The 25,927-nt window shown below is 41.1% G+C and overlaps 1 protein-coding gene across 1 annotated transcript; it reads left to right on the plus strand.

Moving 5' to 3' along the window:
- PODN (podocan) lies at positions 1-25,927 on the plus strand (the record flags this gene model as incomplete). Its single annotated transcript, XM_082484120.1, has 11 exons — positions 1-37; positions 2,502-2,764; positions 4,485-4,578; positions 6,185-6,249; positions 10,481-10,590; positions 12,843-12,999; positions 14,997-15,112; positions 17,107-17,764; positions 20,456-20,604; positions 22,151-22,358; positions 23,805-25,927. The coding sequence occupies 10 exons, from the start codon at positions 1-3 to the stop codon at positions 22,323-22,325; spliced, it is 1,824 nt and encodes a 607-aa protein (XP_082340246.1). The 3' UTR covers positions 22,326-22,358; positions 23,805-25,927.

Raw genomic sequence — 25,927 nt, forward strand, 5'->3', positions numbered from 1 at the left:
ATGTTCTTCTCCATTCATCTGATTTCTGACAGCAAAGGTGAGTTTTTCAGCACTTTATTTTTTTTTAAATGCTGGGTTGTCAGGCAACATCCAGCAGCCTGCCTTCCAGCTGCAGCTTTTAGAAAGGATATTAAATGTAAGTAACAAACTCAGTTAACCTGTTGATACTGAAGGAGACGATGTTTTTCCATCTGTGTGTGTGTCCTGTGAGAATGTGTGCGGAGCATAATACATAGAGATATTTTGAATATGGTTCTGTTGTTTAGTGAGGTAACTAATCACTGAGAAGCATACAGTGACTCCTGAAACTTCATCTTACTTCTCGAGACTGTGCCTTTTGTGGCACTCTGCCTCTGGTGCTGTGGGGCAGCAAAGTGCAGGAATCAGTGGCGTTTCTGTCTGTCCTCAGAAAGATGCAACCACAGAAACCCCTGAGCTGGTTTCAGTGTAACTTCAGTCTTTGGGTGGAAGGACCTGATCCCAAGCCCACTGACAGTATGGGAAGAGGAGTCTTTCTTGAGGGTTTTGAGCTACTCCTTTAATAAGATTTCTTAATAAGTCTTTGGATCAGGCCCACGAGAATGAGTTTAAATCGAGTGAGTTACTTCAGACTTTCTTTGAAGTAAAAGAAAATCAAAATCATGCCTGGTTTTACTGCCTGTGCTCCAGATGTAAGCAGATGTTTCTGTATCCAAAGTGTCTCCCTGTGGCACCAGAGCAGCATTCACTTCAAAGGCATTGTAGCAGAAGCATGCATATTGATTACAACGGGGTGAGATTGCCTTAGAAATTTGAGTGTGCATGTTAATTTTTTAACATCTTTTCAGCCATACATGTGGAAAAGTCAGCATGTTGCAAATCTGTAGAGCCCAATACCAACTGTGATGTAACTGTGTGCTATGGGAACACTGTTGGTATTGTTACAGCAGGGCTGTTTGTGACCAGCATGTAACAAGGTTTTTTTTCTTTCATTTCTTTTTTAAGTCTCTATAAGAGTAAACTGATACATAGGAAGAATACTTTGTTAGAGATCTGATATAGTTTCTGAGATTATTTTTTGAGATTATTTTCTCTAAGATTTCTGAAATATTTTCTGAGATTAGGTCACCAAATACTAAGGATTTTACTAATCCACTGTTGGCATACTCATATGGCCAATTTTGATCTCACTTATTAATATCTAGCTGCCATATAAGAAACACCATCTGATCCCTGGAATGCTTTATAAAGGACATTAATTTCATTATATTCAGCTTTTATGGATATGGAAGCTGTGGAATAGTGGAGCAGGGGAAGAGGGACCAAGCAAACAATGTTAAATGCTTAAAACCACCCAGCGTGTTGGTAGCAAAGAGCAGGACCAAAGCAAAACCATCCATGTCTTGGGATGCTGTGTCCTGTAATCCCACCTTCTCCCATTTATTCAAGTATAAATCAGTGTTTAAAGAAATTATTTAAGATTTCATGACTGTGACTGAGAGCAGGCTCCCTCCAATGCTTCCCAAGCACCCAAAGTCTGTGAGAGCCCCAGAGAGAGTTTCAGCTGGTGCAAAGCAGCAAAGCCCCGTGGATGTAAACGGAGATGTGCCAGTTCTGACAGCTGCCAGTCTGGCTCTGAGAGGTCCTTTTTTCCAGTGTAAAGCAGGAACCTGGGCTGGCAGAGGCGAACCGAGTACTTATTTAATATTAAGGTCATGAATCCATTGTGCTTTTTCACCTTAAATACCAGCCTAAATAAGATTTTCTCATCACTGTCAAGTACTTCTGCGAAGAATAGCTGAACAGATAAAAGACAAGCCATTACCAGCCCTTACTGCAAATCATTATGTGTGAAATCTTGAGAAGGGCAACAAACGAGACTGAGGGGGCTGGATTTGGGCCTGCTGGCCTGTCCGGTAGATATTCAACTTCTGTTTCAATTATTTTAACCTGCTGCCAGAAAGATAAAAGCTGAACATTAGCCAGGCCTCTAAGGTTCAGATCAGCGCTGTCCAAAATCAATAGGAAGCCCATTTTGTTTTCAGTAGCCATGAGATTTTGTTATTGTTCGATGCACGTGAAGCAGCCCCTCGAGAAGCTTCCTGGCAGCCCCAGTCTCCATTCCAGCCTACCTTGGTTACGTTAACCAGAAGAGTTTCTTCCCTATGCAGAACCATGAGGAACAGTATGACCAACAGTTACATAGAAATAACATTGCACAACCTCCTCTATAAATCTCCGGGATCATCTGGCATTTCTCAATACAAAAAAAGCGCAATAAATAATGTGAGGAGTCAGGGGATGCTGCCAGGCCGCCGGGGCCCGCTGGCGGGTCAGGCCGGAGGGGCAGCGCTGGGGATCGCGTACCGGTCCCCAAAGAGCCTTGAAGGGAGGTGAAGGCACCCAGAGAAAGCGGGAACGCAGGGGGCTCCCGGGGCGGGAGGTGCGGGGGTCTCGGCCTGGCGCTGATGCCCCTGCCGCCGGGGCCTGCCCTGACCCCTTGCCGTGCTCTCGGCTTCCAGGGGCGATGCCGGCCGGCGGCCGGGCGCTGCTGGCGCTGGGGCTCCTGGCGCTGGCCTGCGCCGCAGCCCGCCCGCCGCCGCCGCCCGCCGACAACGACTTTCCCGAGGGCGGCCCCGAGCGGCGGCGGCGGCCGCCCGGCCCGGCCCCCGCCTGTCCCCGCGACTGCGGCTGCAGCCAGGAGGGCGTCGTGGACTGCGGCGGCATCGACCTGAAGGAGTTCCCGCTGCTGCTGCCGGAGCTGACCAACCACCTCTCCCTGCAGGTAAGGCAGCGCGGCCCCGGCCGCGGGTGAGCGGCCCGGCCCGGCCCGGCCCACCCGGCTGCCACAGGCCGCGGCCGCCTGCGGGGTCCACCGGGGCGCGCAGGCCCCTGCCCTCGCCTGAGCCTGCTCCTTCCCGCCTCCTGCGGCGGCTCCTCGGCCTCGCCTCGGGAGCGCTCCCGCCCAGACGCCCTTGGTGATCGGCCTCGATTCTCTTCCCCACAGACCCAGGCGGGAAAAAAAGACACGAAATTTTTCTCCCTGTTCTCTCCCCGCCTCCAAGAGAAGAATTTTTGTCCAAAGTAATAATGACTGTTTCTGGTGAAGGCCTTTCGTTCTGAGGTGCCTTTGAAGAGCATGGGCTTCATTACTTCATTAACGAGAAGTTTTCTGGCAGCACTACGTGTTAGCTAAAGAGTTGTAAACATGGTGTACCAGTCCAGACACGGACCCAGCCGGTGTCCCCCAGAGTCCTGTCGCCCTCCAGCCCTGTCCCTCAGCAAGGAGCAGGGGAAACATGGCTGAAGCCGTCCCTCGCGCTGACTGCCATTGCCTGTGACATGCAGACAGCTGGTGTTGCACTTGCTGGGCCGCTGGGAGACTCTAGGGTCATTTTACCCAGGAAACTAATGTCATGCCTGCAGGACAGTTACATGGCAGAGAAGTCATGTCTTGTCAGGACAAGGGCATGTGATGATGTGAGATTCAATCTTCAGGTGGAAGCAGCAGTCTGTCTCAGACTGTCCGCAGGTTTCCGTGCTCTGCTGTTAGTTAACTGATCCCTGCGTGCTGGGGCAGGCGTCCTTTCCCTGCCCGTGCTCCAACACCTGAGGACAGAGCGTGGCAGCCCTGTGGCTGTTCCTCCTCCGAGCAGTGGCAGTGGTTCCAGGCTTCTCCATAATGCTTCTTTGGCCTGTAACCAGCTGCTTTTTTGTTTATTGCTCCCATTTGCCAACTCTGTTCAGTGGATAAATTGCAGATTTTGTTCAGAGCTTTCCATCCAAGTGCAGCACAGTTAGAAAAACTGTAATGTAAGCTGGCACCTTCCTCAGCAGAGCTGTCCCAGGCGTGTGCTAGCCATGGCTCCCGCCTCTACTGCCAAAAGCAAAGAAGCTTTTTGGAGCAGCAGCTGTCACTTTTTGTGTGTTGGCCTGGCTTCCAGCCCAGCGGGTCCTTGACTGGTCCCCTAGATGCTAAAACACTAGAATCACTTATTAATGGTCTAAATGTTAGTCAGCCTGTTAATAAGAATCTCATGGCAGTCACCCCTGACAGTAAAATCAGAGCAAGTGAGCCCAGTTTGACTCTCCCTGCCCATGATGAGTTGTTTTTAAAACAACACGTAAATAACAGAAGTAATAAACTTGGAAATCCACACTGCCAGCCTTGTCGCAAATGCGTTGCTGCAGCTACGAGGTTTGGCTGTGGCAGATGGATTATAGGCCTTGCCAGGCATAATCACACTCAGTGTGCTACCAGTGCATGAGCCGGATATTTTTGGAGATGAGCACAAGCTACAGAACTTGGTTCAGGCCTTCAAATGCTGCTGGGTTTGGAAGTGTTGGTTTTGAGATCTGAGTTTGGCTCATTACGGAGAGAAGCCTGTTGACAATGATTTGACACGGTGGGTTTATTTCCAAATTTTATTGGAGTTCACGGTCTGGGTTTATTGGGATCCTTCTTGTATTACTTTGCTGATGATTAATATTCTCCATTTTCTTAGAATAACCAGATAGAAGAAATCTTTCCAGAAGAGCTTGCTCGTCTTTACAGACTGGAAACTCTCAATTTGCAAAACAACAGGCTAACTTCAAAAGGTAAGCTAGCAGAGCTGTGAAGTGGACAGAGCCTGTGCCTCTGCAACACCAGCTTGTGCAGTTTAGACCAGTGACAGCTGATAAGGAAAGCCAGAAGGAGTGATGGACTGACTAGGTTGGAGTGGTTAGCTATAAACCTCACTCCTTTGGCCATCACACAGATCATGAAGGCACTTTATCATCCGAAACATAATACTCAGTGTATAAGAATGCAGCCTTACTGAACCAGTGGAGGAGACCTGGCAGCAGCACTGCGTACTGTGGCGTGAGATCTTCTCATCCAGGAAACTCCCTCTGGTCCCACAGGCACATCAATGCAATGCACTTGAGAACCAGAAATGTCTACATGCTGAATGATTTCCTTCTGACTGACCTCGTTTCTTAATCCATTTGTTTAGTTCAGTCTAGTCAGTCAGTCAGCGCAGTTTATTCCTGTTCTGTCCTTGTTGAATTTAATATAAATAATGTATATTACAAATAAGACAATTTCTGCCCTTCTTCTAAAACTGTTTTCATTTTTGTAGGCAGATTTTGCTTGCTAAGTCATATGCTTATTAGAGAAATTTGACAAGGGGTTAGTAAGGAAAGCAAAAGAAACAGAGAACTTGGAGTAAATAATAAGAGAGGAAGATATGCGATACAAAAGATGTAATTATTGTTAACTTGTATGTCACCCAGTTGTTCTGAATGCTGTTGCTATCCTTATTCCAACAATACAGAGCAACCTTTACTGAGAACATGAGCATATTATGCATGGTCCCAAACCATATCACTCTTACGTAGCAGAAGGAAGGCTGTGCTTAATAGATTCAGACTTTGGCATTATTACCTTTGGGGCTTGATGTTTCACAAGCTCCAGTGCAGCCCTGAGTTTCTAATATGTTTTGACGTGGGAAATAGCTTCACCTTTGACTTATGTTTATCTAAGTGCCAGGTGAAAATGTTATTTGCAGCCTTTCCATTGTGACAGCAATTGTGCTTGTGTGATCAGCTGGATATGGAGTGATTCAGCTGAAAAATATTAATTATTGGTGGAGGGTAAACTCTGAGTTGGATCAGCTCTCTGAGCTGGTTACTGCATGGCTATCTGGATTGTGGGAGAGCAGAACAAGAGAAGAGTTATGAGATGCGGATACTGGTGTTATTTTGGCAACATCATGGTCATAGATAAAATTGGTCTGATCATTAAACAACCTGAGATTATGTCCTTCCAAGAAAAACAATTTGCAGATTCATGAGCAAACAACAAAAGAAACTTCTCAGATAGCATGGTTGCTGCAAAGGCTGATAATCAGCCGTACAGCGAGTCTACACAGCTCTGTACCTGACCCTTGCCAGTGAGGCTGGCCTTGCATGCTTAGGATTTTTAATGGTTTTCCATTGCTCTTAACAGTCTGTGGCTTGTTGTTGTTTGTTTTTTTTTTTATTTAAAAAAACCCCAACAACCCAAAGACAACAATAGATCTGAGGTTGTTTCAGTGGCAATGAAAAATATTTAAATCTCACATTAAAGATGTTATCTGAGAGAGAAAGCTACCCTCTGGTATTTTCACTCTGAGAGGCAATAAAGTACCTGTGTCACTGATTAGTTATTCCTGTTTTTAAGGGTTGCCAGAGGAAGCATTTGAGCATCTGGAGAACCTGAACTACCTGTACCTGGCAAACAATAAGGTGAGAGGCTCACAAGGGTTTCAGAGTTCTTTTCTAATTGGGTTCTGAAAGTTAAACAAGCAGGTCTTCAATTCTTTTAAAATATATATCCTACATAAGTAAAATTGTGCTAAAGTGATATTCTAATGCAGGTTCATCTAAGGTCAAGACAATCAGTTAGTATGCTAAAAAATTAGAGGGTACATATGCTGGTATATTTTGAACACTTATTTATTTGTGCAACCGGTGAAAGGTTTCCCTTGTGTGTGTAGGAAGGTACAGAGACACCCCCCCCGCATTTATAAATTACCAGTGTCTTCAATAGGCTTTGGATCATCTGCATGGAGATTTGGTAGCTGCCTGTGTGCAAACATGTTGTGCGCTAATGATGTGAAATGCTGCATATCTCATCAGATGAGGCTGGTTGAAAAATTTGTGAACAAATGCATTCTAATACCTGTGTTTGAGCCGCTAAAATCTGTAAAAAAGCTATCCGGTTTCCCCTGAGTCCCATTCTTATTAGGTTTGATGTGGGGGGATACCTACACACAGTGAAACTGTGCAAGTATGAATTTATTCTTTTAGTTGCTGTGATAGGAGCTGAATTTCTTTTTCAATGGAGAAAATCCTAGGTGCTTTCCTATTAATGACCCAAGTTGGATGTCATGACAGCAGCATGTCTTTGCTGCCAAGGCTAGGAAACAAAATAACTTCTCACATACCCCATACGTCTGGGTGATTCCCATTATGGCTTTCTTTATCCCCAGTGATCGTCCACAAATATTTGCTACAGAAGACACTGGCATGCCACAGAAAAATATAAGTTAAAACATCAGGCAGAGCTTCTTTTGTCTACAAAACCCCTGCCCTTCCATCCCTCCCTCTCACTTCTTTACATATATATATTTATATGCATGTCTCTCTATATATTTTATTATCCTCCTAAAATCTGTGACCTTTTGATGTTTTGTTTATATACATGTGGCCTCATTCAGGTTTCAGTCAGGCCAAGACATATTCAGAATCACTCCATAGATTTCTGTATGGAGTGATTGAGAATAGAACCCATTCCTTAGTGCAGTAACACTGTGTTCTTTTCTCCCTTTCAAGCACCATTTCCATATAACAATCTTGGCAGTTAATAACTCCATAAAAAAGAACAAGCCAGAATGTGACTAATATTCCAGAACTTTGCACTCCAATTTTCCCTGTGTGACAAAACAAAGTGTTTGGTTTTTCTGGCTTTACTGCAGAGAGAAAAAGATCCCAAAAGAAAATGCAAACATCAGCGAATGTCAGAACTAGTTATAGTGAGAAGTTGTGGACTCACAGAAATAACACATTTCTTTATAAATCACAGGCCAGGACAAACCAGATTGGCTTCAAACTGCATCCACTCTCCAGCAGGAAACACTGCAGATCAAGTAACTGTGGTGTCTGGAGGAGAGCAGGGATTTGCTGGTAGTTTGCTTCTTGTTGTATGGATTACCTTAATGCTGCTTTATCTTCAATTGTGATCCCATCAGACGTAGCTAAATTATCTGTCATTAAACTAGCATAGTTGGTGGGAAAAAAGAAATACCATAATAGGCTAAAAGCCTTCTGTGGCTTATGAGTAGCAAGTACTTCAAGTAAAGAATGGATGCTGCAGTTTTCTTTTTAATTTTTCATTCCACTCATAATTTGTACCTATCACGTAGTACCCACAGTAAGCCTTGTTAGTAACAGAAATCTCTTCCATCAAACTGTAGATCAGGTCCTGAGCTGTCATTATTATTTACTATAAGCTTGTGATTTTGGTGTTAGGTCTTAACATTTCCCAGTATCCCCAAAGTGATATGGGATTCACCTGGATTCAGTGCTTCTGTTTACACCAAAGCTTGTTATAAGCAAGAAAAGTTGTTCCGAGCCTGGTAATAACTTTTGTATAATCCTGAGTTCATTGGTTAACTCATCAGTTAACAGTGGAGAAACACTACCTGGCATATGGAAAGGAAGATCCAGCAGTAAAGCTGCAAGAGAGTTGCAGCTGGAGGAATGCAGATTGCTACTTACTAGGCAATATACTAGACAGAGCTACTCAGTCAACTTTATTTTTGCTAGCAGTTAGAACAATCCAGCATGAATCCTTCAAGCCCTCAACCCATGGAGATCAATTAGTCTCATGACTAAGTGCTGAAATGCCAAAGCCAAGTCCTGAGCAAGTGAAAACTTTTTGGATGAAACTTCTCTTTCTCTTTCCTCTTTCTTGTGGTTCTGATGGCTTTCATTTCATGTGTCTGAGCCATGCCCTTTGTCTTGTATAAAAGTTATGACCTAATAGACTGTGTTTCAGGAGAAAAGCTTTAATGTGCCACCATGTATGAAAGTGATTAAGTCTGTTTCCTGTGTCTGAATTCTCAATATTATGTCAGGGTAGAGACTTACTTCTTTCCGAGGCACTGTCAGACCTTCCTAGTCAGAGATGAGTGCCTTTATCCACTTCCCTGATACCGTATCTCCCAGGTCAGGAGGTGAGAGATTACCAGTAAAGCCAAGAGCAGTACTGTGGCAACTGTACTAATACGTAAAATGCCTATTTCCACTGCTTACGTACTATCTGGAAATACTGATAAGAGTGTGATCTGTGAGGAAGATCTTTCCTGTGTTTGTGACCGTTAAACTTTTAAGACAGCTTAAGGATGGAGGTTTTGGCACAGGTGGAAACAAAAAACAGTAAATAACGTTCTTTCATCTTTTTAAAAATAGGACTGTATTGTGAGTCCATTAAATTGCAAATTCATAGATATAGTCCACCAATGCGCACTTGACAAACCAGTAGAGAGAGATCTAGGCACCCTTTAGGTAAATACATAGTTTAAGGCTTGGGTTAGGCAGATCTCCAGTAAAGTGTCTGTTCTCTCACACATTGTTCATCTTTTAAATGTTTTTGGTTTTACATTATTATTAATAACCAATTGCAGTTTTATTGTAATAGAAATTCGAACAATATGTTTTCTCAACATGTGAGTCTTACTGTGCCTAGCTGGCTGTAAGGACTAGGTCCTCTTTCACACAACAGTGCTGTGAGGAAGAAGCTTTACAGAGTCAAAAAACTTCAAGCTGGAAGGCAGATCTCTTCCATTGCCCAGAGTTTCCCATCCTGATCTCAAAGCTTTAGATGACAAAGACTTTAGTATCTCCCTAGAAAAGATGTTCTCTCCAGAGCCTTTCATAGTGTACATAAACTATTGTAAGAGTGGTCTCGTTAGCAGTTAACATCTGTAACCAGGGTGGTGGCACCTGCCTACTGCAATTCAGTACTCTTCTGCATATGTGCTCAACATATCTACTACAGCACTGTGTTAAGAATTTGTTTCCCAAGGGCTTAAGCTTGATGCATAAATCTTCTGGGTTTATGCTTTCCAGAAAACTGTCCTCCAGCCTGTACTTAACCTGTATTCTTGATTTCTAGGTGAATGGCTTGGCTATTAGCAGCTGTTGTATTATCTGGATGCTCTGTAAAACTGAGCTTTTTCAATCATTAGTTTTCACTGCACCAATTTTTGTTCAGGTGCGGACTTTCCTAGCGTTATTTTTTCAAATAATTGATAGACATAGCAATAGGCCAAGAGCAAACACATAAAATCCTATACCTCTTGTCAACTAGAAAGTTTTGGAGACAGGACCTTTCTGTATTTTGTTTCTGATACAACACTTCTTCAGTGAACAAAGTATCACTGTACAGTATGTCTTTGCTTTGAAGTCCCATTTGATATTGCATCATTTGGCTCAGAAGCATCCCTGTCCTTTGGTAACCTGAATCCTCTGTTGAAAAGATCATCATAAATGGGTGCAATACCGAAGCAGACCTATGAAGTGTCATTCTGCCCCCCCCTCCCCCATACTTTCTGTATACTTTCTGTGAGGTGGGTTGGATTTTTTTTGGCACAGCAGACTGAGGAATTAGAAACAATAATAATCAATGTGTTTGCTCTCTGAATAACAATTTCTTGATTTCTTCCACCAAAAAGAGGCAGGACTCTTCCAACCAAAACAAACATTCACATATCTTGGAGCAAAAGTCTGTCTCCTTCCTGAAGAGATTAGTGAGTAAGGACAATTTGTTTTCATTCATGCAATCTATGTTCAGTTTCGTTTATTTTTGCCTGTTTAGAGAAAACAGATTTGCAAGTGTTTTGTTGCTGGTCTAACACTTGGTTAAAACATTGGTTGCATTTAATTGTAATTCCCTTGTATATTTCTTTTACAGCTAACAGTGGCTCCAAAGTTCCTACCAAATACCTTGATCAGTGCAGATTTTGCAGCCAATTATCTCACTAAGATATATGGGCTAACATTTGGACAGAAACCAAACTTGAGGTAAGGGATAGGGAAGTAAAACAATAACAGTGTTCTGCCGCTGCTTGGAGGCAGTCGGTGAGAGATAAGAAACTATCTGACTAAACCATGTTATTACCTACTTGTGTTTTTTGGAAAGAAGCTATTTGTTGTTCTCAGCATGAAAGATCAAATAATCTCTCAGACAAACACATTCCAAGGGCATTTACTAGCTGCCAGACGCTTTTGCATATATAAAAAATTAATTTTTCTCCATTTTATTTGTGTATCAGTTATGAGTTGAAAGGAACAGCCTTGGTTTCTCAAAATGGAGATTAACTGTTTAGAAACTCCTAGTTTCATTATAGTCCATTCATTAAAAAAAATAGAATCAGGTTGAGAGTACAGTACTCAGTGCAGTTGAGTATAACTCAATTATATTAAAGCTAAGCAATTCAGCACCTTCAGAAGTGGTACATACTCCCAGATCAGGTTTCAAAGGTCTCTCTGCTCGTTTCAGGTGGTGATTTTCTCAGCTGGATCCAGTGCAGCACATTGGCCCATCTCAAATTCAGATGCATATAGACCACCTGCTGTGAGATACGGTCTTTTCCAAAGGCACTTTGAGTAATCTAGACGGACACTGCAGCATCTAAATCCTGCAAAGACATCTCAAACTCTGTTTTGTAGCAGTTTTTGAAGCAGTTAATAATAGCTGACCCAGTTGAACTCCTAGAGCCCAGTTGTGTGACGAACTGAAGAACTCTCAGTTCCCACGGAATTCCTTGAGCGCTGAAGCTACTCTGTACTTACTAGGTCTTTAGTCTCTTCGGCTCTTGGTAGATGAAAAGGCTGAGCCAGTCACTGATTTCTGGCAATATCTCATCATGAAAGAAGCTAGATGTATACATCTGTTCTTTCTTAATCTGAGTTGCAGAAGCTGCTGTGTTTTGATTTCATATTAAAATTCTTGCACTCCTCTGAAGTGATTTTCACACTCTACTATACCAACACTAATTTTAATCAGAATAGTAACTCATTGATTTCTGAGATTGCTAATATAAAATCCTAATGCAGTTATTTCAGTTGGTTTATTTGTCCCCAGCAGAGTTCATGGTCTCAGACTGATTATTTGGAAAGCAAGGTTTTCAGAAAGGCAAATATTTGTGAGATAAAAGTGCAGCTGACTGTGCAGTGTGAACAATATTGTCAGTGTGGCTCTGAACTCCCTGGATTGTGTGGTCACACAATTGTGTTTCCCTTTCCTTCCTTACAGAAAGATATTGCCAAGTTCTCTGCAACTGTTAGAGAATCCAAGAACAAGTTAAAAAAGCATACTGTGACACTGTGCTCTTTTGCAGTTTTAACCTGTCTGTACAATTTTAGCTACGTGCTGCATCTTATGGTACACACAGGAAAGGAAGGAGTAATCAAAGTCAGTAAAATCCTACAATTTCTTTTGTTAAAAAGAAGTCAAATGAATTAATTTAGCAGTTAAGCCAATGAAAAGCAGGGATAACTTCATAGGGGTCAATTTTTTATACAGAATTAAAACCTGCATAAGAAAAAATTAATCCATTTAAAAAAAATCTGATTTGAGGAACTCTTCCGTGAATATTAAATGTTAAAATTAGGAAGGGCAAAGGGAAAATAAGAAACCCTCTTTCTCTCAATCCCTAAGGTTCATGAAAAAACAAATTCTTCCAGGTTAAGTAAATCTGCTCTGTCTTTCTGTCATTACTCTATGCCTTTCTTAGTTGTAGGAGTAGGAGATAAACTGTTTTCTGGGGTATTTCCAGCCTTCATAGAAGCAGAAAGAATGGAGGGGTGAGATGGCCCTTTATTAAGAGATGTACATCTTGATTTTGCAAGCCCAAGAAGCCCAGATTTGATTATAAATAGAAGTTAAAATTGGGGGCATATCTATTAATTAGATATGAATTCTAACCCTCTTGAGTGAGGCCACAACACCAATGTTCTTTGTTTCAAAGCACTGCACAATCCCAGACTTGCATTCAGCTTCTTGTTAAGAAGATAAGGCTACTTGTGAAATTTGTATTTGTATTTGTATTTGTTTGTATTTTGAATAGACCTAGATTTCAGAGAGTATTTGAACCAACTGTTTGGTTTTGCATCTATATCCCTCGCTAAATTAAAGGGCACATTTTAAAATTAATGTGATTATCTCAAGGAAAGAAGATGGAAACATAGTTTTTAAATAGCGTTCTCTTGGTAAACAAAACCACCCAGATCTCGCTATCTGTTTAACTTCATCTTTTTTCTCCTTCCAACAGATCTGTGTATCTTCATAACAACAAACTTTCAGATGCTGGGTTACCTGATAATATGTTCAATGGCTCTGATAATGTGGAGATACTCATCATGTCCAGCAATTTCTTGAAGTATGTTCCAAAGAATCTCCCTCCAGCACTATATAAATTACACTTGAAGGTAATGAGAACAAGGTTTCATATTCCTTTACGCCTGTGTCAAAATACTGTGTTTGTATGAGATTCAAACCACACGGCCAAGCCATTTCAGTGCACTTGAAAACATTCCCAGGCCCTTTGTATGTCTCGTCTGCTATATCCTCAACAGTAGCTGTCTCCGATGTCCTTACTGTTTTGTTCATAAGTAACAGCGTGTTTTTGCAAAACACCGAAGTGTTCACAGGGGACAAAAATGCTTTTCTGTGTTTTCAGGGGAATGTAGTGCAAATGCCTGTGTGGTAGCGTTGTTGGTCTCTTCCCTGCATATAATGGCATTAATACATATTAGTTCAAGAAGGTAGATCATTCTCCATGGCCATCCAGTGACTGGCCTCCCAGTGAAGTTTGCCACGGATGATGCTGTTTTTCCTGACAGCTGCTTACACACTATGTACTGGCTTTGCTCACTAACTCATTTCACATAAGACTACTGTTTCCTAGCATCAGTGGTTTTTGTTTGCTACTGAACTGGCAATTCAGACAACACAGAGTAAGTTTGGATCGGTGATTCTTTACTGCTACGACTTCTCCAGCAGTAGTGCAATAGCAGAAGTTGTGGTATTAACTAGTCTCCAGCATTTTTAATTCTGTGTCATCTGATTTCGATAAAAACACTTCATCATGTCTGTGCTAAAGATCTCAGCCTTGTTAACAATGGGAGAGCTGCAGCGGTGGGGAATCCTGGTTCTGCTTGTTCCTAGTGTTGACAGCTCCTTGGACGTGCGTAAACTGGAGTCTGTTATCAGCCCCTGGACTTAGGCAGTTCTGTGTTGCCTCCCAGCTTTCTTTTCCCTTGAAGGTTTCGCCGCTGATTCCCATTAAAGTCTTCTAGAAAACAGGCTTCTCCGGCTTGAAGAAAAGTAAAGGCAAACATTCTGATCCTTTAAATTGCCGGAATTTCTCTGCAAAGTGTGAAGTTACTATTCCCCTGCATTTTATTGCCATTTATGGGTAATCATTATCTCCCAAAGGGGTCTCAGGCTTCCAGGACTACGCTTTGAACTCGTATCCTTCCCTGCTGTCGCCAGTTGTGTTAAGGGCGAAAAGACAAATGAGCATTTTGTTTTCAAATGCACTGCCTGTCAGCAATAACATTTACCTTGATATTTTGGGAAACAAACAGGACAATGAGAAATGAGAGACAGCCAGTAGTGGACCAAAAGTGTCCAAAAGGTGTACTTTAGATGTGACGGATCTTGTTTAATCTTTCAGTATTCATTGAGACACTCAGACAAACCTCTTTGTGGTGGTATCCACTTTATATTAGTTGGCACGTAAATCTAGTCCAGCCTGTCTATTATGTTATTGTGTATGTGTGGATTGTGGGAAGTTTAACAACTTCAGTGCCAGTGTTTCACATATCTTTTTATAATTCCTAATGTTTTATATATTTCATATATAAATATAATTTCTACAGTTACTGTATGGAATTTCTAAGTGGAATTTAGTTTTATATTTTGTTTGTGTCTGCCTGCTGGCTACTCCAAAGCCATACTAAGGCAACAGGAGTAATTATTTTGGAATCTGCATTACAGGAACTGTACCATTTGGAATGCCATTAATGCTGGAAGGATGGCTGGTTCCCAGTTTCCAACCTAATTCTTCTTTATGGTGAAATCTGTCTTAGAAAATCGAGAAATTTTGAGCGCACTCCAGAGGTAGTGGCCTAGATTACATTATACATTTGCACATAAGTGGAAGGATTAAGAACACAAAATACAACTGTCCGGCGCGGGGGCAAATGCTAACTCCTTAGCCCAAAGATTCCATGGGGAATCAATAAAAATACTTTGTAATATTTCAGTCTAGTATTTTTCTGAAGCAGAGTTATAATGCCCCCTGAAATATCTTATGTCCACCCCTTTTGAAGTTTAATTGCCTGTTGTTAGTTGAGCAGAACCTGAATGTCCTATGTTGTTTCATGCCAAATAATGTGCTTTGTGCTTCTGGTCACTCTAGAACAACAAGCTAGAGAAGATTCCTAAAGGAGCCTTCAGTGAACTTACAGGTCTGCGGGAGCTGTATTTACAGAATAACTACTTGACTAATGAAGGAATGGATAACGAAACCTTCTGGTGAGACTGGGATCTGCAGCTTGCACCTCTGTTTGTGTCTGTCTATATCTGGTAGTACAGTAGTATATCTACTAAAAAAGTACATCTTAAAAAGTATGTTTATTAAAAGCTGCACGATGTTATGCATTTCTCTGCTAAGTCTTTATGAAAAGACTTAGATTCAGATGCTGCCATTCAAAAGCAAAGTTCTTGGTGAGTGGTTTGAATTCACATGTAGAGTACTTTTATACAAAAGACATGACACTGAACATCAGACTGCACCACTCCCTGATTGCCACAGACCAAATCACACCAGGTACTAAGTGCCTTCTTGGAAAAGGCCACTTAGAACGATGTTGAAACCTGGTCTCTGTTCTTCCAAACCAGTCAAAAGTGACATTACTTGGGACTTTCCAGTTTCAAGGGCAGTTCACTGGACGTTAAGGCTGGGCCTTCATCTTCACTAAAGCCACTTCTGTGTTTCTGTGAAGGTGACTTCACAGCCACAGACACCGCCACACGGTTGTGAATTCATCAGGCATAGATGTACCCCAGTGCAGATGGATTGCTGGAGTAGGAGGGGATGCAATGGTGCTGCGCAATAGCCAGATGGCTGCAAAAGCTTTGCTACAAACTGGTGCAACAGAAATAGCCTTTGACTGTCCTAAATTTAGCCTGGGACTTAGCACTTCAAAAAGTTAACATTTGTGTCTCTGCTTGCACTGAGTGCTGCCCTTGTTCCAGACTACATAATCTGTCCTGCCCATAACTTAATTCTGTAAAATTTTCTGATCTCCAGACATGAAAATGTATCAAACTCTGCTTTCCCTTTCCGCATCCCACTCCCAGAAACCTCCCTTAGTAATTTACCTTCGCTGTGCTGTGTCCGCCTCCAGATCATGTTAGACATATCATTTCTGTTAAGAATTTGATGAACAGAGTACAGTGGCTATAGCTAAGGCACCAGTCACAGTTGGCAGAGGGGGTGGATATTGCTCCTTGCTCTTGTGATACTGCCTGTAGAGCACAGCATAGTGCTATTGGGATGTACCCAAGCTGGGGAAGCATTACAACTTGCAGCGATGAAGTGCTTTACCCAGAGAGTATATTTGCTCATTCAGAGCATGCTTGAATGGCTGTGAATAGCAGTATAGTAACCAGTAAGTAATGTCTGTAATGCATTAGTTCTTGCATTTCCTGAAAACTTTCTCGTCATCTGCAGTGGGTTATGTAGTGCCATGCAGATTCTCATTTGAATGGAGAAACTGACTTGAAATACAAAGGAATAGAGGGCTCCTCAGTCCTGGCATATAATACCATTGATCCACATCCAGTTGGTATAAGTGGCTGGTCTGAGGATTTATTTTAGCTTTAACTGAGTCCGTGGAATCCAGATTCAGTAGCTTACACAAAGCAGCTCTAGCCCTGACTCACTTCCATAATGCTGGAGGGTCAGGAGAAGTTCACTACCTTAGCCTAGGACACTGAATTAGCATTTCTGCTTTTCATAAGAGTAATACTTCATCATCTAAAAAGCAGTCCTGCTTTTCAGTTTCAAGATACGCTTTCAGAGAGACAGAAATTGCTCATGCTCAGGCTATGTTTCTGTGAAACCGAGCGCTAAATTCTGTGTTCGAATGGTCCTCCCATGGCATCTTTCTTGTGGTATTTATTCGCTTAAGTTGCTCATGCGTTGCTACCTGTGGTGTCAAATGAGAGGCCACAAGACTGATCTCAGGTCTCAGCCCGGTGGCAGTTTGGACGTCTGTGGACTCTAGCAGGTTCTCTTGCTGGGGAGCAATGGCAGCACCTAGTCCAAATCCCTAATAGCAGAATGGAAGCCCCTTGTTTTGCTGTCCATATCTATCATATCATGGGACAAAAAAGGGTAATAACAGGAGCTGTGCTGGGGAGAAAGACTCTAAAGCAAAGATTCTAAAATCACAGGGGAAGTTGGCTATTGTTTCACCTTGCAGAATCTAAATGGAGAGTGTTTTCTTTCCTGCTTTCCCAAGGAAATTATCTAGTCTTGAATATCTGGATTTGTCCAGCAATAACCTCTCACAAATCCCAAGTGGTTTACCTCGAAACATCGTCCTCCTCCACCTTGAGAAGAATGCAATTAAGGTGATTGGCAGAGATGTCTTGACCCAAATTAAGAACCTGGAGTACCTTCTGCTCCACAATAACAAACTAAAAGCCCGAGGTATTCACCCGTTAGCCTTCCAGGGCTTAAAGAAGCTGCACACTGTCCACCTGTACAACAATATGCTGGAAAGGATTCCCAGTGGGCTGCCCCGGCGAGTGAAAACACTTATGATCCTTCATAACCAGATCTCCGAGATTAACAGGAATGACTTTGCCACCACTTACTTCCTTGAAGAGCTGAACCTGAGTTACAATAAGCTCAAAAGTCCCCAGATCCATCGGGAGGCCTTCCGTAAACTGAGGCAACTAAAGTCTTTGGATCTTTCTGGAAACAATCTCGACACGGTGCCCTTTGGCTTTCCAAAGAACTTGCAGATTCTGAAGCTGAAGGAGAACGAGATAAGCATCATCCCAAAAGGGACTTTGTCCGGAATGACAAAGCTGCGGGAACTGTATTTGAGCAACAATAAATTGAAAGTAAATTCCATTTATTCAAGAGCATGGAGGGAACTCAGCAGTCTCCAGGTAGAAACATCACCTTCTCTAATTGTTTTAGTAATGCTGGTGTCCTCGTGTGTCTGCCTAAGCCAATTTGTGTAGCATCAATGCTAGATGTGCTTGGCCCTCATGTTTTGGGCTTGCATTGTAAGTGCTACATCTTCTGTTTCTAGAGTAGAAATGATGTGCTGTGGTGCCAGAGGTGGGTACCTCCCACTGGTGACCAGGCTGGTGGTCCACCATGTACTGTTAATTCTGGGAAATGCGAAGACATCGTTGTTTCTGAACCCTAACTGCATACTATATTTTCAGATAAACATTAGTGAATGTTGTCATTAAAACTGAAATTATGCTTTTCAAATAGCTTGTCTCCCAAAAGATTTAAAATCAGCTCTGAAGAGAGACAGCAGGAGGAAGGAATGCATAAACAAAACCACTTTTAATTCCCAAAGCCCCCACATCAGCTTATAGTCAGACAGGCCAAGCTGTAGGATTTAGCAGCTCAGCTGGCTAAGGCACCTGGAAGCAGCTAGGAGGTCTGGATTCAATCAGCAGTCTTCTCATTTGCTTAATTGTTGGAGAAAGTTAAACACAAACCATAAGGCAGGCAGGAACAATCACATTTGTGCTGTGCAAAATGACCTTTCAAAATTGTTACACTGGCTGAAGGATTTGTCTGCATTTCCTTTTAGCCAACAGCCAGTTTCCTGCAGTAGAAGGTATTACCTATGTCATATGGCAACCATGTATGGTGCATATGGTTAGGTCACTGTACAGGCAAAGTTTGTACATCTCAGAGCAGATCAGGGGTAAGGGACGTGGAGCACATGTCATACTGGCCCCCAGCGTGTTTTCAGACAATCCAAACACTTATATATGTGAACATTTCTTTTTCTGCTGTTCTGAGAATAGCTTGTTTTTCAGTTAATGTAAATCAGCAATGCAGCAACAGTATCTGTAAAGCCGTTAGTTTGCATCAGCTGTGGATTTGGTCCATAGCATTATTATTAAATTTTGCATTTGTTTGATGCCTCAGTGATATGTATGTGTGTGTGTGCATGTGCGCACCTGTGTGCAAATATATCTAAGATGAAAGGTAGTCTGGAAGGAAGATGCTGTTGAGAATTATAGATGCTGGAATTGTGTCACTGCTGTAGTTAATGAAATGTAGGCACAGTCACATCGGTTGTTTGGTTTTCAAACAAAAATTGGTCATGAGATCCGTTAGGCAGCTTTAGTTGTTGGTTGGAATGACAAGCTTTGCTTCTCAAAAGGCCTGATTCATAGCTACTTCACGTTACTTTTGTTCTACTCTCACTCCCTTGTAGTCAGTGTCAAGCCAGAGTAATGCACTGCTGAATCAAACATTGGCACTTCAGTTGTACCTACCCCACAGTAAAACCTGTTCATATTAAACAAGATTAAGATAATAGCACATACTTAGAATTCTCTTAAACTAACAATGCATTTTTGGCTGTTGCTTTTTTTTCTGGAACTGTGTTACTACTTGTTAGTTATTTCCACAATAGTATATATGAATCTTTTTTTATCATTAAAGGCTTAACTGTGCAATTGGTTTATGACTTGGTGCACTGGAGTGGATTTGACAAATAACCATCGCATAAGATCCTGATTGTGCATGTACTTAGCATATGCTTCAGTCCACACTGTTTCCATGGAAATCACTGAAGACTATCTGCAATTGCAAAGCAAGACATTTACATAATTGTTTGCCAGGCTAGGATCAGGTGGAGAATAAAAACACTGAAAACATGACAATCATTTGCAGAAGTGTAGCTCTGAATAACGTGTAACTAGTATGTCAGCTTGGTGCTATGAAAATGCTACAATGCAGCATAACAAAACATTTATTTTGATCCATTTCCTTGCTTAAAATTCATCTGAGAAATGATTATGCCCTTTAGTCCTGATATCTTCATACCTTGGTCCACGTTAGGGTATTTCCATGTGTTTTTATGTGTAACTCTAAATAATGTAACCTTAGCTAGTGAAGTGTTCGCAGTAGCAGTTTCCAAGGAATTCCCATGCATATCTGAAACCCAGTCTGCTTTTAATTCACTTTAAGCAGGCATGGGCTAAAGCCTGGGGACTTGTAAATGCTGGGACTCCTAAACAAAACAGCATGATGTGAAATCATGGCACTAAATGGCAGTGTAAGAAAGCAGAATTGTCATGGCCACACTTACCTTGATGCAAATTGGAGGTGGATTAAATTAGGTTATGCCACACTAAATATCACTTCAGTTTTCCACCGTGAACTCAAACTGAGCCTTTCTGCATGGCTGACAATTTACAGTTTCTACTCTGCACACGGTGTTTGTCATTTTCCTGAGCTCACCAGCAGGGAGAGGTTCTGAAGCAGACTCACCAAAGTACCATATGAAGAATAGAGCCCTTTTCCAGATGATTTTCAAACACAGTAAATCCTGGATAAGCTTTGCATAAACATCTCAATTCTACACTGTTACTATACTAAGTTTTTTATATGTCCATACATACATATATATGTATTTTTATAGACTTATGTGTGTGTGTATATATATATAAACCAATGGATAAATTTTCAAAGGGAGGGAGAGGTTGTACACAGCCATTCTTTGGAAGCTTATTTGTTGTCAAACTTAAATCTCTTTTTGGACTGCTGCTGATATTTAAATACAATTATTTATTTGACCCCTTGTTGTCTCTTTCTTGCAGTCACTAGATATGGCTGGCAACCAGCTGACTTCTATCCCATCAGGCCTGCCAGAATCTCTAGAGTATCTGTATCTTCAGAACAACAAAATCACAACTGTTTCAGAGAATGCTTTTGAATCCACACCCAAAATAAAGGGGATTTACCTCAGGTAAGGTCAAGTTTCCACTTCAACACAATACTTCAATCCCCCTCTAGTGAGGCATGTATGACTAATCTTGAAGTTGTGCACGTTCCCTTGATAGTCTTGTCAGAAACAGATGACAAGTTACAATTGTGACAATTATGTAACTAAGTTTAGAAAGCTTTTCTGTTTTTTTTTCATACTCTGTCAGTTGGATGAGGACCTTGTTTTTATAGGTGACAGATACTGACCTTTTTTACACATAATGCAAAGTCAAAGTAATGTAATTGATTTAAGCAGAGATTTTTACCACAAGAAGCAAAGCCAGAATCTGGCCCAGTAATATATTCAGTTTAAATCTTATGGAACATTGCTGAAAATATTTCTTAGAAGTAATTTATGAAACCCTACAGAATATGTGATTAAGCTGATTCCGTGGCTGTGTTCAAAAAGCCTAGGCTCCCTGCTGCACAAGACTAAATATGGCCTTATTTTGTCTGTATGCAACTAAAATGTTCTGTAGTTCTGAATCATACCTTTTTGGATGAATGATTCTATACCAAGCAAATAAAATTGCAAAGTCTGGTGTAAATTAGAGCAGTCTGTCTATTCAGCTGCTCACAGTTATGAGATTTTAGTGAATGCTTGGATGCAAACCAGAAACCACATACCACATTCTATATTTCTACATAAAGAGAAAGAAGGAATTTGCAAAACTGTTTTGCTAACATATTTAGGAGGCAACTCCACCCAAGCTAAGTTGTATTTCTTAATGGGAGGCTATTAATCACTGTGATGCTGTGAAACAACAATATACATCTGGAATATTAGACAGAATACAATTTTAAGCATGTTCGAGAGTAACACAGCAAGCAGTATGTGTGAGACGTTCTTAAATTGCAGATTAGTTTATTTACATTCTTGGAAACCCAATTAACAGATGGAAAATTATTGCAGGTTGCTTTGTTTCTAAAGGGATACTTTGTATCAGAATTTTGAGTTTTGTGGGAGAAGAATTAAACTACCAAGGGATGACAGAATCTCATGAAAAAGCAAGTTACACTTTGAAATGTGGGCTATGGAGCAGATGCCTTTCCTCTCTGGGAAGGAGAAAGCAGAATAGCAAGAGAAAGAATTTGTGGGGGAGGAATTCCAATATTATGATTTTTCCTTGCAGAATATAGTTATAGAAGGGGGGAGAGGGGCTGGGGCAGAGGAAAGTAGGAGTTTTTTGAAAGCTTGGTCAGTGAACTTGAAATCAGTGGGAGATACTTAATGTTTCCCAGTATTTTCCTGCAGGGTCCTTTGTGATGATACAGAGTGCTGTGACCAAACTTTGTTCAGTCACTGCATTTGCTTGCTTGCTAATCAGTACCTGCTTTCTCTTCCATTTTCCATCCAGAGGATTCAGTACTCCTAGAATGCTGTTGTGGGTCAGCGTAAAGTTAGAGTAACTTGGGTCAGTGTAAATTATAGTAACTCTACATAATGCTTTCCTCCTAGTCTACTCATTTTGGCGTTCGATATAAAAAGGGGTTTATTTTAACAGGAAGGCCTTTTTCTTTGTTTAAAGGTTTAATAAGATTGCAGTTGGAGCACTGAAGGAAAGTACTTTCCAAAACCTAAAGCACTTACAGGTACTGGATATTGAAGGGAACCTTGAATTCAGCAACAGTTCAAAGAATAAGGATGACTCAGAAGAGGAAATGGAAGATGAGGAAGAGGAAGAAGAAGAAGAACTGAGATAAAACGTGAACTCACACAAGCACATCATGTGGGAGGTAACAACTTAGTTTAGTTAAATCAAAGACCCAGTTATCAGACACTTGTGTAAATAATTCCAGTGTACAAGTATGATTGAAACATAACAAGTGGTTGTCTGAGCCCTAGACTCAAAGACTTTCACTAAAACATGACTGGGAATTGCAGAACCAAAAAGGGTTGAAAACACATTATTTTGTAAAATGAAACAGTCAGTATATATCTGCGTTTTATTAGAGGCAGTGAACTGTTCACAGTGACCTCTGCTTACAGCCACAGCAGATGCAATAGGTAAATATGAAGGTCATTATTTACTAGTTCTGATAGCAAAAAATGGAAAGGTATTTCATGATATTTTTAAGCAGCTAGTTCAAAAGGAAAACAAAGAACAAACTGAAGCTTACTGATGCAGAAGACCATGTGAGCTGAAAATGGATTAAAAAAAAATTAGACAAGTTAAAGGAGGGTAGGCCCATCAGTGTCTGTTAAACGTGGCATTATGATTATGACCTCTATCTCAAGCTGTCCTTCAATCACTGACCGCTCGGAATGGGAAGATAATACTAGGCATATTTCTTACAGAAAGAATATCTAGTTCAGGTCACTTTTTGAGACAATATTGTAGGACCGGATTGATGCCTGGTCCAGGATAGGCATTTCTCACAACAGCCTGTGCTTTTGCTACTGATATGTCTTGGAGAGGGTTCATTGCTCACTTCACACAGATTCACTGAAAGGCCTCTGGCCAGTTACAAGTTGTGATTGCTGCTGACTTTGACTTCAGACTGGTAATCTTGAAATTAAGATCTCAGTATTCTATAAACAATCTGGCCACCCACTCAATCTCTCTAGTTGAACCTCTTTTCAATTGCAAAAGAAAAGATGAAGGGAGAATAATGTTTGAAGAATATGCGTTTTTCCATAAGAATAGGGATCTGCTTTATGCATCTCTTAAACATTTTATGTTCAAAGATGATGAGGTTCAAGACACTACTGTCTACTTTTGGAGATCTAAACTCTAAGACTTGAAAAAAAATGTTTAATTTTGTCCCTAGTCAACATATTGTCATGGAGAATGACACAAGGAGGTGCTAGGAATAGTGCTAATATGCTGAAAAGATGATGGGGCTTGAAAAGGGCAGAAGCTACATGGAAAGTCAAACATGAGACCTCCTGGCTGGGCTATATGAAAACTTTGCGAGAGAAGAAATAATTTATATCTACAGACTTAGAGTACATATAACTTCTGAATCGATACATCTCTGGTTTGGTTTGGGGCATGTGTGACATGTCAGCAGGTACTAAGTTCAGCATATTCTGAATTCTGTATTCCATTATGTAATTGGTTTTGTTTTTCTGATGTTTTGCAGGAAAGCATATGGAAAATTCAGCAGGTACTAAGTTCAGCATATTCTGAATTCTGTATTCCATTATGTAATTGGTTTTGTTTTTCTGATGTTTTGCAGGAAAGCATATGGAAAATTACATATATGTCTATGTGTATATATCTATATAGATATACAGAGAACACTTAGCAAAACGTGCAATGAATTACGCAGAAACTGTCATGGCACTGGGCCAGGCTTATGGAAGACAGTGTGCTACAGTGCCTTATTCGGGGAGAGACCCTGAATGCCTTTCCAAAGCTTCCAAATCATCTTATACAAGACCCAGGATCATAAGGGATTGCTCTGGAACTCACAAAAGCTGGCTTTTGTTTCTTCTGTTTCTCTTCCTTCACTGTTTCCATCTGTAATAACAATATGGGACTGTTTTGAACACATGCCTTCAAATGCTGGTTTTGTCACTGCATTTTAAGTGAACCATATATATGCTTCTTTTCTTTTCCTCCACCCCAAAGAAGCTGTTGATCAGGTGAGATGGGTATTTGCAGTAGTTTCATGTGTGGAGCAGTAAATGAGGCATTTTGGTCATCAAGCAGCAGTAATAATTCTGGATGCAACTATTCCTCTGTTATAACAATGTGTATATTTGGATGAGAAAAACAAAGTAAGGCTGGATCCCGTAATATTTTATCTCTACTGCCAAAGCCTGTATATGCCTGTTTTAGAAAGGTTTTAAGATAAAACAATTGCTCTTGTGAATATATATAAAAAAATCTGTATGTCTGTGTTCCAGAGCTTTGGTAAAGTTTCTGTCTCGCTGTTGTTTGCCCATGCGTCAGTTTTGTGAATGTCTCCAAGGGTATGTCCAGAAGATTGTGTAACAGTATGCAGTTTAATGAATGTGGTAAAATTTTTCACATATTGTATATCGTTCACATTAAGAGTCAGAAGTGACACTAATGAAGTAAAAGAGATAAGTGGGTGTGGGGTGTCTTATGAGAAAACTGTTAGGCATCAAGAGAAGTTTTTTTCTTTAGTTCAAGTCTGGAAACAGTGCCTGCTGTCATACTTAAATCCTCTCCTGTTTTATGGTGTTGAGTATTCTCAGCTCCTGTTGGAATCATGGAAAATATGGAAACGAAGAAGAAGAAAACCTACAGAGGTACCTGGATGACAAGTTGCTTATTTGGTTATAATGTCCTTCATCTGAGGTAGCTAAACTGCTTGAGGAAACGGCCTTTTCTTTTGAGGATTTCTGATTGAACATGTGTTGTTTTGCATACTGCATTCCAGGATTTACTTGGAAACACAGTTGGCTTAATTTTTCACCAGCTGTTTTTCCTGCTGGGGAAGATCTAATTCAATACTCTCCCTTTGGGTTCCCATAGCACATGACAGTAATTTCAAGCTGATATTTCCTACCTTAGACAATTCAACATGATCATGAATCATAGAAGGAAAGATTGTTTCCTGGAAAAAGTAAAATCTTGGCCCTAAAAAATTGCAAAAACCCGCATATTCGAAGATCAGCTATACAGCTGAGCAATAAAATAGCCATCCAACTGACTTTTGGGATAGATTTCTATGTGAAATGTTTTCAGTACATAGCCCAAACCAATTAGCTATCTCCAGCAAACTCCAATGGAAGTTTTGTTAGTCTTTGGTGAAACAGACCGATTTATTATACTCCCAAACAAGCTAAGATATGCAGATTTATATAGTTTTATGGAGAACTGTTGAATTATCTTTAAACTTCAGTCCCTTACACTGTGATTCTGTGTGAAGTCAGGTGCCCCAGACTCACTTCTAATCCGATGAGTCTGAGAATGCAGGGGTGAAAGTACATTTTAGCACCTTGTAGAATCAGGCCCAGATATTCAGGATGATAAGTACACTGCTAAAGTTCTTAAATCAAGTGTCAACCTTTGCCAAAGGAGGCCCACCTACAGTCAAAGAGGAAAATCCCATAGACCGGGAGAGTTAGGAAACCCTTTTCCAAGTTTATTTCACAATACTTGCATGCTGAATCTGTCCTTTAAAGGGGACAATGTTTCCCTGAAAAAAAAACCAAAACACAACACCTCTTCCCCCCAAGAAAAGCCTCAACCCCCTGCATTCCCCCAAGAGGAATGTCTTCTGATTGTCTTGTAAGAGATTGATGAGGCAGAATCACAGGCTTGATTCCTTGCTTATCTGGTATCATCAGCATCTATGACATTGGACATAAAACTGTCAAACCAGAA

The sequence above is a fragment of the Vanellus vanellus genome, assembly GCF_965231255.1.
Source record: "Vanellus vanellus genome assembly, chromosome: 5".
Taxonomy (NCBI): domain Eukaryota; kingdom Metazoa; phylum Chordata; class Aves; order Charadriiformes; family Charadriidae; genus Vanellus; species Vanellus vanellus.